Source organism: Heteronotia binoei, chromosome 5 (assembly GCF_032191835.1).
Source record: "Heteronotia binoei isolate CCM8104 ecotype False Entrance Well chromosome 5, APGP_CSIRO_Hbin_v1, whole genome shotgun sequence".
Taxonomy (NCBI): Eukaryota; Metazoa; Chordata; class Lepidosauria; order Squamata; family Gekkonidae; genus Heteronotia; species Heteronotia binoei.
The window spans coordinates 18,820,933-18,836,621 of NC_083227.1; the positions used below are offsets into that span (position 1 = coordinate 18,820,933).

The 15,689-nt window shown below is 48.0% G+C and overlaps 1 protein-coding gene across 1 annotated transcript in view; it reads left to right on the forward strand.

Annotated features, from left to right (window-relative positions):
- The first annotated feature begins 230 nt into the window (after nt 1-230).
- LOC132571134 (complement C4-like) overlaps nt 231-15,689 on the forward strand; it is an 80,747-nt gene continuing 65,288 nt past the window's right edge. Inside the window, exons 1-6 of the mRNA XM_060237815.1 lie at nt 231-372; nt 5,406-5,598; nt 10,745-10,922; nt 12,536-12,606; nt 13,528-13,616; nt 14,920-15,002. Of these exons, the coding sequence (XP_060093798.1) occupies nt 296-372; nt 5,406-5,598; nt 10,745-10,922; nt 12,536-12,606; nt 13,528-13,616; nt 14,920-15,002 (691 nt within the window). The 5' untranslated portion in view covers nt 231-295. The remainder of the gene's footprint in view (nt 373-5,405; nt 5,599-10,744; nt 10,923-12,535; nt 12,607-13,527; nt 13,617-14,919; nt 15,003-15,689) is intronic.

Below are 15,689 nucleotides of genomic sequence, written 5' to 3' on the forward strand. Positions count from 1 at the left end.
TGATGGGCACTGTGGCATCCCCAGGCACCACAATGGGGACCTGTGCTCTCCACATTTATCCACAGGAACCAGGTATGGAAGGAGATCTCATTCCAGATCTCTTTTTGCCCGGAAGGTTTCCAAAGGATGTGACTCAGTGTGAGGGCAGGGCCTTGGGTCATTAATAATTATCACAGCATGCAAACACACTTTCTCTTCTCCCCCCACCCCCTCCTGGCAGTGGGACTGAATTGCAAAATCCTCTTTCAGCACCAGAGCAGAGGAGAAGTCTGCCCTGCACTGACGCAGCCCAGAGATGTTGCCCAGCAAGTGGCTGCCACTTTGGCTAGCATGGATGGGGGCTTTGGTCACCCTCAGCCAACAATCTCCAAGGTAAAACGGGGGGAGGGGTATTGGCTATGGGGGGGGGCATGTAGAGACCACCACCCTGGTTTCTTCTTGAGGGATAGCTGTGTTTCTTTTCTGGTAGAGTTCTACTGTCTTCAGTAGTGGTGTGCCAGGCAGAAATCCAACCAATGAAGCTCCCCACACCATTGTGTTTCGTTGGTGGTTGGTCCTCCACCTGTTGGTTTTCTGTCTGCCACAGGTTGGCTGCAGCCAACGTTACAGCAGTTGAAGGTTTTTTGCATTGTCGTTAAAAAGTTGTAACCCTGTTTGCTTTAAAATTATTTAACAGAATCTGGCACTTTGGTTTACTACATTCCATTGCTTTCTGGGTTTTTAAAAAATTATACTTTGTTGCAATTATGTTATAGATTTATTGTCTGCTTTATCCTGATTAGAGGAGTCAGGTTGGGCATATGGTAAACAAACGATGGTGCAGTAGATTCTTCTGACTGAGTTTGTAATAATATTTGCATGTAATTTCACTTACAGGCTGCTACGGCACTGGAAAAGCACATCATATTTGTTAGGTGGTAGGTGGGATGGGGTTGTCGGGGCCAGGAAGAGTTAATTAATCCTGGTGTTGAAACAAGCATGAAGGCTAGCAACAGATCTGAGAACAGGGCTAGCTGTGGGAGAGGAGGTGGTGGTACAGTTGCCAACTTTGTAACTGGCTGGCCCCTACACCTGTACCTTTAAAAACCTTCCAAACTGTACCAAGTATCAAGAGATACCATTTAGCTCCACACCACCAGCTGCTAATTTCTGCACAACTAGGTCAAAAGAACAAGCTAGGATCTGTTTTCCTTGTCCAATTTGCAGCAGGGGGGGGGGGGGTTTGCAAACTGCGAGGTTGCATGTGAATGATTCCCTCCCCCTTTATTGTCTGAAAAAAGCAAAACAAAAAACAGTCAGGCAATGCCAGACCACCTCTGAATATCTCAGGGGTGGCCAAACTTGTTTAACATAAGAGCCACATAGAATAAATGTCAGATGTTTGAGAGCCGCAAGACATGAATGTCAGATGTTTGAGGGAAGGAAGGAAGGAAGGAAGGAAGGAAGGAAGGAAGGAAGGAAGGAAGGAAGGAAGGAAGGAAGGAAGGAAGGAAGGAAGGAAGGAAGGAAGGAAGGAAGGAAGGAAGGAAGGAAAACAGATTGGGAGAAGGAGAGGTGGAAAGAAAGCAACTTTAACTTTAAATGCATTCTCCAAGCCACTGGCTGGCTTGGCTTGGAGAAGTGATTTAAAAAGACAAATGCCTTCTCCAGGCTGGCTGCTGATGGGTTGGAAGGGGCTTTAAGAGCCACACAAGATGTGTGAAAGAACCACGTGGCTCCCGAGCCATAGTTTGGCCACCCCTGGAATATCTCTTGCCTTGACAACTCCACAGGGTCACCATAAGTCAGCTGTAACTTGACAGCACTTTCCACATCCATCATTGGCTAGCGGGAAACTTGTAGGGGGAAAGTGTCCTGCCCTTTTAATAGAGGCTTAATGTGTGGAAGCGGGAAGCTGAAACTTCTCATGGCATGGCATGGCATGGAGGTAAATAACATCACCAGGTAAACAGCATCCCATTAATACTCAGCTTTCCATTCCCCAGGCCCAGGTGGGGAATCCCCTGGTTTTTGGAACTTCTGTCTGCCATGGGCCGGGGAATCCCTGCCCTCAAACAGCAACATGGTGTGGTGACACTCTAGTTTGGAGGCAAAACTCTATGCTATGGTGCCAATTTTACCATAGACTTTTGCCTCAAAATCAGAGTGTCGCCCCAACATCACTGACACGTCGATTTCACTTCTTGTTGATGTCAGCATGTTGCACCACATCCCACCCATTTCCGAAGCACACCCCCCCCCAAAAAAATCCCCCCCACTAGTGTGACAAGAGGAGCTGGCAACCCTACGTCTACTACAGGAACCAGCCAATTTTCCAAAGCCTGTTGACAGCCCTACTCTTTGGGTAGGGTTAGCTGACAATCGTACCCATGTACACTGGTATGACTACACGTCCCTTTCCACAGTGTGGCAAGTAGAAGCCCCCAAGGGCTATTTCAGGCTAGGGAAACAGTGCAAAGGAGGTAGCCGTAAGCCTCCTCTCCAGGGGTCATTTTGTAGAAAAATAGGTGGTGGAGCTCATTAGCATATGCCGTCCCCCTCCAAACAAAAGCAACCTGGGTGAGCAAGCCCTGCCCTCAGGCAAAAGGCCAGCAAGCCACCCGTTGCCCAAAATCACATAAGAAGTGGAGAAAGGGTGGCGAGGGCTTTTCCAGGGGTTAATGAGGGCTGCTGGGGGTGTGACAAAGCTCTGGTGGCTGGCTGGCTGCCCACTCTCCCAATCCAGGGATTGTTATGCAGTTGCACCTACTATTCTATGGACAAGGTAGGTGGGGAGGAAGAGGGGGAACCATCAGAAAGGTCCTGTGAGCTCTCGCTGAATCTGAGGACTGCTCCTCTCCATATGCATTGTTGGTTCAATTCCAGTCAGCCCTCTGTGTTTCTAGAACCTCTTTGGGTGAAGGACTTCCTTTTATCTGTTCTAAGCCTTGATCCTTTTCACTGGAGATTCTGGGAATCAAACCTGGAACCTTATCCATGCAAAGTAGATGCTCTACCACTGAGCCCAGCTCCTTCCCCTAAACTATTTTTTAAAGCATGTTATTCGGTTGTTATATTCGTAACATCCTAAAAACCAAGGTAGACAAGAAGAGTAACATATTCCACAATACATGACTATTGAACAGAAATCCAGTATGGTTAAGAGTGGCAAATTCTAATTGGAGAGAGCTGGATTTGATTCCCCACTCCTTCACATGCAGTCAACTAGGTGTCCTTAGGTCAGTCAGAGTTCTTGAAAGAGCTCTCTCAACCTCACCTACCTCACAGGGTGTCTGTTGTGGGGAGAGGAAGGGAAGGAGATTGTAAACTGCTCTGAGACTGGGGTATAAATCCAACTCCTCCTCCTCCATGTTTTTTTAAGAAAACATGCAAAAAAGGCTCTTTTCTTACAAAACAAAACAGAAAACAGCTTGTGCAGCATTGGAATTTCCATAATTGTTATTACTGGATGAAGGTCCAAAGACAAGACCAGGAAATTTCACTCTGTGTGTAATTGCAGCCAAGCTTCATATTGCGAAATGATGGAAATCTACAGTTTCCTCACTGAATTTTTCTTGGGTTTAGGGGGAAGGGATGAGCACAGGCTGTTCTAGAGGGGAAAATGTATGTTGGGTTAAGATTAGAACGTCAGAATTGGTGTGCTGGATGTCCGAGGAAGCTGATCCCTCACCCCAACACTGGGGTTGAGATGGGCTGCCTAAACGGGACCAGCTACTGAAACAGATTTATGAGCAGGCCTGTGGCTACAAGGGGGCCTTGTGGGGGTCCTGCCCCCTGACTTCCTGTCAGGTGCCCCGACTTTCCCTTCCCCCTGCCACCTCCCCCCCATGATTTAAATTGCACAGGAGGGGCACCCAGGAGCATCTACTGCCCCTCCCACACCTCTCAGTTTTCACCCCTGTGGTCCCTCAAGCGGTGGTGGCAGGGTAGAAAGTCATGCACCCCATGTCAGGCACCCTGAGTTATGGCGGCAGCAGCCAGCAGAGAGAAGCTCCTAAGTGCCCCCTGACTTTTTTACCCAACTTTTAAAACCCTGGCTACAGGCCTGTATATGAGTCCTGTAAAACAATAGCGTTTGGGGAAATTATTGCTTTCCAGGAGGTTTCTTTCAATGGGAGATTTGACCTGTGTGTTTGTAGTGAACCTGTGTTGATTCTTCTCCATTATTGTAAAGGTTAGGGTTGCCATCCCTCAACTGGCAACTTCTAGGAATTTGGGGCATTTGGACATAGTGAGTGGTGTGTGATTTAATAGGGTTGCCAACCTCCATGTGGGGCCTGGAGATTTCCTGGAATTAGAACTGTTCTCAAGAAGACAGAGATCAGTTCCCCTAGAGAAAATGGCTACTTAGATGGTGGGCTCTACCTCACTGATGTCCTCCCCTCCCCCCGCAAGCTGCACTCCCAAATCTCCAGGAATTCCCCACTCAGAGTTGGCATCCTTAGGTGACATCAGTTCTTTTTATGTACCTTCAAGGCTTTTTTTGTGCTGGTATTCACTGGTAGTGAGAACCGGCACCTTTCCTTCAGGGTTCTCCCAACTCCTGAGGGGAAGGATTGGACAGTGGAACCTTATATCTGAATATTAGCACCTTCTTTGTTTACAAAGAAAGCACTCTGTCCTGTAGAGACATGGGAAATTCCCAGACTGGAACTGGACGCGAAGCTGTGGTGTTGTGCAATGTCACTCTCCCCCCTTATTCTGTTCCCACTGCTCCATGGAACAGTAGCAGGGAGGGCCAAGAGTGTGGGGGTGGAAGTTCTCCTGCCATTATGGGTGCATGCGTTAAGTGCTATCATTTTGCAGGGGTGGCCAAACTGTGGCTCAGGAGCCACAAGTGACTCTTTCACACATGTTATGTGGCTCTTGAAGCTCCTTCTTCTGCTCCATTGGCTGCCTTGGAGAAGGCATTTATCTCTTTAAATCACTTCTCCAAGCTAAGCCGGTCAGTGGCTTAGAGAATGCATTTAAAGTTGCTTTATTTCACCTCTCCTTCCCTCCTCTCTCCCCCATATATTTTCATCCCTCCCTTCCTTCCCTCTCTCCCTCTCTCCTTCCCTCCCTCAAACATCTGACATTCATGTCTTGCAGCTTTCAAACATCTGACATTTATTCTATGTGGCTCTTATGTTAAGCAAGTTTGGCAACCCCTGGTCTCCAGTATTTGTGAAGCACTTTCCCAAGTACTTTTCCCAGGGCTTTTTTTTTTTTTTTTGAGCAGGAACGCACAGGAACACAGCTCTGGCTGACTTGCTGCCAGAGGGTGTGGCCTAGTATGCAAATTAGTTCCTGCTGGGCTTTTCCCCTCTAAGGCTGCTGCGTGTCCATTATATTTGCCTTAGAACAAGGGGGGAGGCATTGTGGGCCTACAGATATTATATCTCTGCCCCGTTCTCTCTGTGCAGGTTGCTGATGGTCGCCCCCAGCGTGGTGCCTGTGGGGGCAGAAGTGGCAATCGTGCTTCAGGTCGATGGAGCCTCCTCCTCCAGGTTTTCGGGCACCCTCTATTTCCAGAACGAGAATACAGGGGTGAAATGCTCTGTTGAGGAGCCGTTTAATCTTCAGCCCAACGATTTCTTGCAGAGAATCACACTGAAGGTACAGAGAGCCATGTCCCTTAGGAAAGGTACTCCCATGTCTATCTTTGGTCCCAGGAGGAAAGTCATCTTTGCATGAGCAGTGAAGAAGAATATGAGTCTTCAGGGCTTTTTTTTTTTTAGCAGGAACGCACAGGAATGCAGTTCTGGCTGTCTTGGTGCCAGGGGTGCGTAGCCTAATATGCAAATGAGTTCCTGCTGGGCTTTTCCCACAAAAAAGCCATGTGGAACAATGGTGCTGTCCGGGGGTGTGTGGCCTAATATGCAAATGAGTTCCTGCTGGGCCTTTTCTACCCCTGTGTGTCTTCGGACATGTGCAGAGTATCTCCCCTTCAGCTTCCATATAGGCTAGTAATTTGAAATTAGTGTGGAAGGCTTCTGGGGGATTTCCAGACATTTAACACTGGTTCAGCTATCTACTCAAGACATTTAACACTGGTTCAGCTATCTACTCAGGTGCCCCAGGCTGGCGCCTGCCCCACACCCCGCCTCTGCACTCTTGCCCGCAGGGTGGGCAGGCGTTGCGGCGCTCCAGGTGAGCTGCACCTGCGCAGTGCATACACAGAGGCACTCTGAGCCTGCCCTAAAAGGCTGAGCAGGGGCTGTGGGCAGGGCACAGAGGAGACCACATGCCGATGCACCACCCTGTCACTCTCGGCTTCCCGGGAAGCCAAGAGTGATGATGATGATGATGATGATGATATTGGATTTATATCCCGCCCTCCACTCCAAATTTCAGAGTCTCAGAGCAGTTTACAATCTCCTTTATCTTCCTCCCCACAACAGACACCCTGTGAGGTGGGTGGGCCTGAGAGGGCTCTCACGGCAGCTATCTATTCAAGGACAACCTCTGCCAAAGCTATGGCTGACCTAAGGCCATTCCAGCAGCTGCAAGTGGAGGAGTGGGGAATCAAACCCGGTTTTCCCAGATAAGAGTCCGCACACTTAACCACTACACCAAACTGGCTCTCACACACCTCTGCAGTGCTCAGATAGAAGCACACCACAGCAAAAGTACAATATTCAAGCCAATGTCTGCTCCAGGGGTAGAATTCCAGCTTAAGACTGCCACTGATGCAATATGCCAGAACCAGAAAACATAGAAATATGTGCAGAGCCAATGACTCTGTACTCTATAACAGGGGTCCCCAACCCCTGGGCCATGGACTGGTACCAGTACGTGGCCTGTCAGCAACTGGGCCACACAGGAGGTGAGAGTGGTAGGGTGGGGGGAGGAGTGCCCAGCACCGTAGGCAAGGTGGCACCCTAGGCAGCCACCTACCTCGCCAGCTCCCACGTGCCGGCCATGTTCTTATCCAGCCTTTCCTTTAAGATGCTGGAGGCAGTATGCATGGTTCTCCTTTCCTCATTTTATCCTGGCAACAAACCTGTGAGGCAGGTGAAGCTGAGGTAGTCATGCCAGTCTCCAAGTGGGACCTGGGGATCCCCTGAAATTACAGCTCAGCTTCGGACTGACAAGAGACCAGTTCTCCTGGAGGAAATGGATGTTTTGGAGGGTGGCCTCTGTAGCTGGGGACCCCACTGATGTCCTGGCTCAATCCCTAAATCTTCAGGAGCTTCCTAGCTTGGATCTGGCAGCCCTCCCTTTAAATCCAAAGATTGGGGACATGAACAGGCAGGGGTCGTTTTGTAGAAAAATAGGTGGTGGAGCTCATCCAGGGATTGTTATGCAGCTGCACCTATTCCCTGCCAGTGGCCAGGAGGACCTGGCAACTCTCGGCCGAGGAAGTGCTGAAATGTGCATGTTCTGTGAAAGGGTAAATTTTTGGCAGGAGTTCCCAAATGGAAGAAAAAGAATGGCGTGTAAGGCAGAAAATGCAGCAGACTCTGAATAACAGAGTAGGAGGAGTTATTTTCATAACCCTCCCCCCATTGTAAAACAGAGAGCAGTCAGGGGGCAGGGGGGAGATTTTGTTCTCAGAGCCAGTTTGGTGTGGTGGTTAAAGTGCACAGACTCTTATCTGGGAGAACCAGGTTTGATTCCCCATCCCCACTCCTAGTCTATAGATATCCTAAATTGCTTGATATTTTCTTTTTTTCCCCAACACAGCATTACTTCCATCAGGTTTTCCCTTACAGAATTTCTATATATAAACTGAAAAAGTTAAGGCGAGCCGCCCCATCTCGGAGCGGGCGGCCGCTGCGCTGCTGCCGCCTCTTCTCCGCTCACCGTAGCTGCTCCTCCGAGATGGGTTCAGGCTGAGTCCATCTCGGAGGAGCAGCTAAAATGAAGCCGAGAAGAGGCGGAGGCAGCGCAGTGCCATCGCCCGCTCCGCCTCTGAGGTAAAATCAGAGAAGGACCCAGATTCGCGGCTCGCCACGCTCCTGGCCTGCTCGCCACGCTCCTGGCCTGAGCCCATCTCGGAGGAGCAGCTACGGTGAGCGGAGAAGAAGCGCCGTTTCCCCCCTCCCCCCGCTTCCGTTTTTTTGGGGAGCGGGGGAAGAGGCTGGAAATTCTGGGGTCCCCCGCCAGGGCGGGAGGGTTGGGAAGCCTAGAAAACATAACTGTGATTTATAAAGGCTACCATACTTTTAAAATAAAAATACTTTTGAATTTACAAATACCATTTACACAAAAATAACCATTTTCCACAGAGCTCGTTGTTTAGTAATACAGCATACAAGTAACCAGTTATAATAATAGACACATTTTGTGTTGCTACTTCATCAGTATTCTTAACGAACGTCTTCTTATTGTTTAGCTGTATGTAATAAAGGAGTAAGCCAGGCTCTTTTTTCAAACCTGTACAAAGCCTTCCATTTCATTGCTGGCCAAAAAAACCTCTCCATGGAGACTGGATACAAGCCCTGAGGCTTCATGAAGGAACCACCCATTGTTGCACTGCGCTTTTCTATATGGAGCAAGCCAATTCATTTCTCTTGTATCTGCTTCCAAACCTTCAATTCAAAAGTTGGCATAATGCTCTTCAAAATGTAAGCAATGCAACAATGAGACCTCATAGAGGAAAATATTTATAAATTTCTTATATAAAGAGTAAGCCATTCTTCATTTTAAACAGGAACAAAGCCTTTTTCTTCTTAATTCCAAAGAGCTTTTTGGCCAGCAATAAGAATAAAAGCCTTTGAATAAGCCTAAGAAGAGGACCCTGATGCAATCCTAAAATGGAAGTTGTGGATCAGACCACTGGTCCGCCTAGTCCAGCATCCTGTTTCACTCAGTGGACTAGCGATGGAGAACTGCTTGACTGACTATATGCCTCCTTGCGGGGGTCATCTCATTAGGGTTGCCAATCCCCAGGTGGGGGCAGGGGATCCCCCGGTTTGGAGACCCTCCCCCCGCTTCAGGGTCGTCAGAAAGCGGGGGGAGGGGAGGGAAATGTCTGCTGGGAACTCTGTTATTCCCTATGGAGATTTATTCCCATAGAAAACAATGAAGAATTGATCTGCGGGTATCTGGGGCTCTGGGGGGGCTGTTTTTTGAGATAGAGGCACCAAATTTTCAGTACAGCATCTAGTGCCTCTCCCCAAAATATCCCCCACGTTTCAAAACAATTGGACCAGGGGGTCCAATTCTATGAGCCCCAAAAGAAGGTGCCCCTATCCTTCATTATTTCCTGTGGAAGGAAGGCATTGAAAAGGTGTGCCGTTCCTTTAAATGTGATGGCCAGAACTCCCTTTGGAGTTCAATGATGCTTGTCACAGCCTTGATCTTGGCTCCACCCCAATGTCTGCTGGCTCCACCCCCAAAGTCCCCATATATTTCTTAAATTGGACTTGGCAACCCTACATCTCATAGAAAAAGAGGTGCTGCTGGAGCTTATTAGCACAACTCACTTGCATATGCCACACACCCCTGACCAGGGGTCATTTTGTAGAAAAATAGGTGGTGGAGCTCATTAGCATAACTCATTAGCATATGTTGGCTTCCCCAGCCGAAAGCAACCTGACGCATCAAAGGAGAGCCCTGGGCGAGCGAGGCCTGCTTGGGCTGGCTAGAGATTCAGCCAGCCCAAGCAGGCCTCGGTCACCTGGGGCTCTCCTGGGCCGCAACCCCGCCCCCCATCAAAAGGCCAGCAAGCCACCCACCGCCCAAAGTCACTTGAGAAGTTGAGAAAAGATGGCATGGACTTCTCCAAGGGTTAATGAGAGCTTTTGGGGGTGTGGCAAAGCCCTTGGTGGCTGGCTGGCTGCCCACTCTCCTAATCCAGGAATTGTTACGCAGCTGCACCTACTATTCAATGGGCAAGGTGGGGAGGAGGAGGGGGAACCCTCAGAAAGGTTCAGGAGCTGTGCTCCTGTGAGCTCCTGCTGAATCTGAGGACTGCCCCTGACATCAGCAGAAGGTGAACTAAATTATATCAGCTCAGCATCTACCTTGAAATGCTTCTTGAATTAAAATTGTCATAATAAAACCTTACTCCCATCATGCTTTTAAAATTACTTTCTCCTATGTGACCACAGTGGCATGAGGAAGATTTCCATCAGTCTGCTTTCTATGTTTTGGTTATTTTCCCAATTTTTTTTTGTGAAAAAACATATTAGAAAGTTTATCAGAGTTCAGCAAAATTCTCACAGGGGGGTTGAATAATGGCGCACAGAAGCAAGTATTTGGGGGTGGGGTAAGAAAGAAGAAGAAGACGACTGCAGATTTATACCCTGCCCTTCTCTTTGAATCAGAGACACAGAGTGGCTTACAATCTCCTGTATCTTCTCCCCCCACAGCAGACACCCTGTGAGGTGGGTAGGGCTGAGAGGGCTCACACAGCAGCTGCCCTTTCAAGGACAACCTCTGCCAGAGCTATGGCTGACCCAAGGCCATTCCAGCAAGTGCAAGTGGAGGAGTGGGGAATCAAACCCAGTTCTCCCAGATAAGAGTCCGCACACTTAACCACTGCACCGAACTGAGAGAGCAGAATAAAATTTAAAGGTTCTGGAGCTCTGCTCCTGTGAGCTGCTGCCCAAAATGAGGCCTGCCTACTTATAGGGAAATCCCTGGACCTATAGAGAAAAGCGTTTGTGTTTGGTGTGCAAGGAATTTTGTTCACAAGATGATATTCAACTATATGACTTATCCACCTGTAGGCTGAAGCTTTGCCACTCAATTTTTTGTTGGGTAAATGAGGTCATTGTCTTCCTTCAATACTGCTCTTTCTTTGTTCACTCAGGTGACCCACGAACTCTTCTCTCAATGCGGACTATCTCAACAGAGAAGGGACCGTTACATTCAACTTGTTGCCCGCAGTGGTTCCAATCCTGCCCAAACCCTCAACCTGCGTTGGAGCACCCAGAGAGGGTACCTGTTAGTGCAGACCGACAAGCCTATCTATACCCCTCGGCAGAAGGGTGAGCCCACATTTAACTAGGGTTATGGGGCACAGGCTTGGCACAGCAGGAATTCTTAGGAGAAGGGCCTGGGAAGCTGGGAGCATTGTGTGATGTGGTGACTCTTGGATGAAGACCCAGAAGTGGCGTCACCGTGTTAAATGATGCTCTAGGATTTTCCTCGAGGTCTATGGTAAAAGCCATAGCGTTTCAAGGGATTTCTAGAGAGTAGCTTGATACAGTGATGTCACTTCTGGATCTTTACCTGGAAGTGATGCAAGCACAACATGCAACATTGTTGTCCCTGTTTCCCCCTCCTTCTCTAATGAGCAAGGATGGGGAAGGGGAGAGAGAATAGGTGGGGGTTTACCTTAACAGGCAAGTGGCCAGGGCCGGCGCGTGGGAGTAGGCCAAATAGGCAGCCGCCTGGGGTGCCAACGGGCCAAAGGTGCCATAAGGCGCCCCCTCTCCACATGCACCGTGCCCGCTGCCGTCCTGACTTCACTGAGGCTTCAGTCCAACACTTCTGTGTTTTTTGTTGGTTACCCTTTTCCTTGACAAACAGCACTGAGCTTCAAAAAGAAAGACCCGCAGAATTTCCATCTGTTACGCTGATGTTACAGGGCAGTCTCTTAGTTTAAAGTCACTTAAGGCATCACATCTATCCTAGGCCTAGATCTGTGACATTTCTAACATTTACAATTGCACTGTGAAGAGTTACAACCTTCTAATTTCATTGAAGTTAATCGGATGAGAAGGGTCCAACTCTTTGATTAGGACTGCACAATTCCTCGTCTAGTGAAAGTTTTTAAAATGTAGTTTAACACATTGAAAAGATCAATAATATTATCACCCCTCCTGCTCGGCCATTTTTGACGTCCACTTATTTTTTCATTCTAGGTAGGTAGGAAGGTCGGGGGAGAGGGAGACTCACACACACAAATTATTAGGCAATCTTCTTCCCTTTGAACATATGAACATATGAAGCTGCCTTATACTGAATCAGACCTTTGGTCCATCAAAGTCAGTATTGTCTACTCAGACTGGCAGCGGCTCTCCAGGGTCTCAAGCTGGAGGTTTTTCACACCAATTTGCCTGGACCCTTTTTTGGAGATGCCGGGGATTGAACCTGGGACCCTCTGCTTCCCAAGCAGATGCTCTACCACTGAGCCACCATCCCTCCCCCTTTCATCATTAAAGTATACATCCACCCTCTCTAGTTTTAGTCAAAACCAAGAAACACAAGTAATGCCTATCAGAGAGAGAGAGCAGAAACACAATAAATGCTACACGCACATAGTCCCAAACTCCATCCTTATCATTTCCAGTTAAAATAACACCAATTGTCAGTTAGGAAAAATCCAGCAATGCTTGGGTTAAATGAACTCAAAATGTGACTGTGCAAAAATTGTTTATTAGCAAAAGATGCTATGCTACTGTTGCCAGAGGCGGGCTAGCACTAATTCAGTGCCAAGGAAAAACGTGGAGACCTCTGGAAAGGCATTTAGGAACCTTTTGAATCCAAGTCCAACCCATCTCTGTGCAGATTCCCTCTCGGGCTTCCTTTGGCCTCTCACCTGCCTTTCCCTTTCTCCCCCCTTCACCTCCATATTCTATCTATCTTTTCCTTCCAGTGAACTACCGAGTCTTTGCCTTGGACCACAAGCTGCGGCCAAGTTCTGAGCCTGTCATTATCACTGTGCAGGTAATATGAAAGCTCTCCAGCCTCTTTGCAAATCCATCAAGTTAAGGCAGGGTCCCCCAATGTGGTGCTGATGGGCGCAAGACAGCCTGCCTTTCTTGGCACCAGTGTTCCCTCTAAGCTGAGTTAGCGTGAGCTAGCTCACATATTGTTACCCTCCAGCTCACACATTTTTGTCTTAGCTCAGGAAGGATGACCCCAGAGCACAATAATTTACGCAGTAGCTCACAACTTTAATGCCAGTAGCTCACAACTTTAATATCAGGAGCTCACAAAGTAGAATTTTTGCTGATAAGATTCTACAGCTTAGAGGGAATATTGAAAACTGGATGGGTCTCCTGCCAATGAGGGCTTTGAATTTGCCACTGAAGATCTGATTGGCTGTCAGAGTAAAAGAACATCATTGTTTCAGCGTCAGCTGCCACCACAGCGTTCATTCTATTCTCTCTCATTCCTCTTGCCCAGTGTATTTTTGCATTACCCCTCTTCTGTCCTGCACTTGGGCTTCCTCAGTGTTTGTGGCTCTACTTTCTCAGGCAACCATTTGGGGGTTGCTCCCACCAGTGGTGCCCACAGGGCCCCGAAAGCAGGGCTTTTTTTTTTTTTGTAGCAGGAACTCCTTTACATATTAGGCCACAAACCCCTGATGTAGCCAATCCTCCAAGAGCTTACAGGGCTTTTAATAGAGGGCCTACTGTAAGCTCCAAGAGGATTGGCTACATTGGGGGCGGGGACCTAATGTGCAAAGGAGTTCTGCTACAAAAAAAGGCCTGCCCAAAAGATTGGGGAACCCTGAGTCTTATAAGGGGTGAGTCTTGACGAAGGAGTGAGTGGAAAATGTTACTCGTTTAAGACCCCCAGCCCACCCCCACCAAGAAAAACCCCATTCACTGTTTTGTCCTCCTGTCTCCCTGTTGCCACCAGAATCCGCGGGGTCTTCAAGTCCGGAGAGATCAGCGTGCTGCACTCAACTTTGTGATCAGTGATCACATCAGTATCCCAGATATTTCAGAGTAAGTATCCCCAGCTTTTCAACCAGTCTAGCTCAAACCAAACAGGCAGGATACTAAGGTTTGAACAAATTATAGGAAATACACCTGACACTAGGCAATTAATAATTAATAACTGAGTCCTATGCAGTAATATTTTTCCCCAAGTTCATACGACGATCCCAGGTATGTATTACTTTGTTCCAAATTTTTCCTTCCACAGTGGTGTGGGCTCTATAAAAAATATAATACATAATTTAATGTTAATTACATGCAGTTTGTACAAAAAAATTAATTAATATAAGCAATTTCGTTATTATTTCTCACAGGCTGTGAGAAATAATCAATGAAATTGTTTATATTAATATTTTTTAATATTTTTGTACATAATGCATGTGATTAATACAAAATTATGTATTGTATTTTTGATAGAGCCCACGCCACTGTGGAAGGAAATATTTGAAACGAAGTAATAAATACCTGGGATCTTCGTATGGACTTGGGCAAAAATATTACTGCGTGGGACTCGGTTATTAATTTTTAATTGCCTAGTGTCGGGTCTGCATTTCCTATAATTAGGACACTAAGGTTACCTGGTCTGTGTTGGAAAACACTTGGAGGCTTTGCAGGTTGATCCAGGAGAGGGTGGGGGTTTGGGGAGGGAAGGGGCCTCAGCATAGTACAATTCCCTAGAGGCCACCCTTCCAAGCAGCCATTTTATTCAGGGGAGCTGATCTCTGCCAGGTGGAGATCAGTTGTAAAAGCGGGAGATCTCCAGGCCTGCCTGGAGGCTGGCAAGCATACAGGACATTTGTCCTCCTGCTGCCCTCCTCCTCCATGTTTGGCAATCCTAACAATGCACCAACTCAAGATTCACCATGTGTGGTGTGGTGGTTAACAGCGGCAGACTCTAATCCAGAAAACTGGGTTTGGTTCCCCATTGCTCCACATGAAGCCAACTGGGTAACCTTGGGTCGGTTACAGTTCTCTCAGAACTCTCTCAGCCCCAGGGTTTCTTTTGAGTAGGAACGCACAGGAAAGCAGTTCCGGCTGGCTTGGTGTCAGGGATGTGTGGCCTAATATGCAAATGAGCTCCTGCTGGGCTTTTTCTACAAAAAGCCCTAAGTGAAACAATAGTGATGTCAGGGGGTGTGGCTTAATATGCATTTTTTTTCTGCTCAGCCCCACACACCTCACAGGGTGTCTGTTGGGGGGCGGGGGGAAGGCAATTGTAAGTCACTTTGAGACTCCTTTGGGTAGAGAAAAGTGGGGTATAAAAACCATCTCTTCCTCCTCACCCTGCTCCCTTTGTCTTTCTCCTTCCCAGGCCTGGCATTTGGCGTATCACAGCCCAGTTTGCCGATACTTTGGATTCCAACACCACCACAGAGTTCGAGGTGAAAAAATATGGTACGTCAGGGGTGGGGGTGGGGTGTGTGTCGCTAACTTGCAAAAACTGAACAGGGCATGCACAATATTTGTCTCCTAGAGATAAAATAATATCCCAAATGGCACGTGTTTTCTGTTATATTTTTAAAGCGGCATATTCTCACTGGCTACTGTTTTCAAGCAGCCCCACTTACAACATCCTGGCATTTCTCCCTAATGATATGATTGTCTTTGTATGTAGATAACATGTGGAATTCACTGCTGCTGGAAATAATGGTGACTGCTCATGCAACTGGTTTGAAAAGGGGGATCACACACATTCGTGCTGGGCCGGCCCTGCCTAGGACGCTGGCCTTCTGGGGGTCCCAAACTGGGTGTCCCCCCATGTGACTCAGTGATGGTATGAGTGCGAGGGGGGGGTGGTGCATCAGAAGTTAGCCTTGCCTAGGGTGCCAGGCAGTCGAGGGCTGGCCCTGCATTCGTGGGCAATAGGATAGACCTATGATGACTTTTTGGTAAGATGACAAAATGGAACCTCCATGTTCATTGAAAGTCCATGTCTTAGTCTGAGTACCAGTACAGGGGAGGGGTATGAGGAGATCTAGGTCTAGACCATTGGTCTGATCCATAAGAACATAAGAGAAGCCATGTTGGATCAGGCCAATGGCCCATCCAGTTCAACACTCTGTGTCACACAGTGGCCAAAAA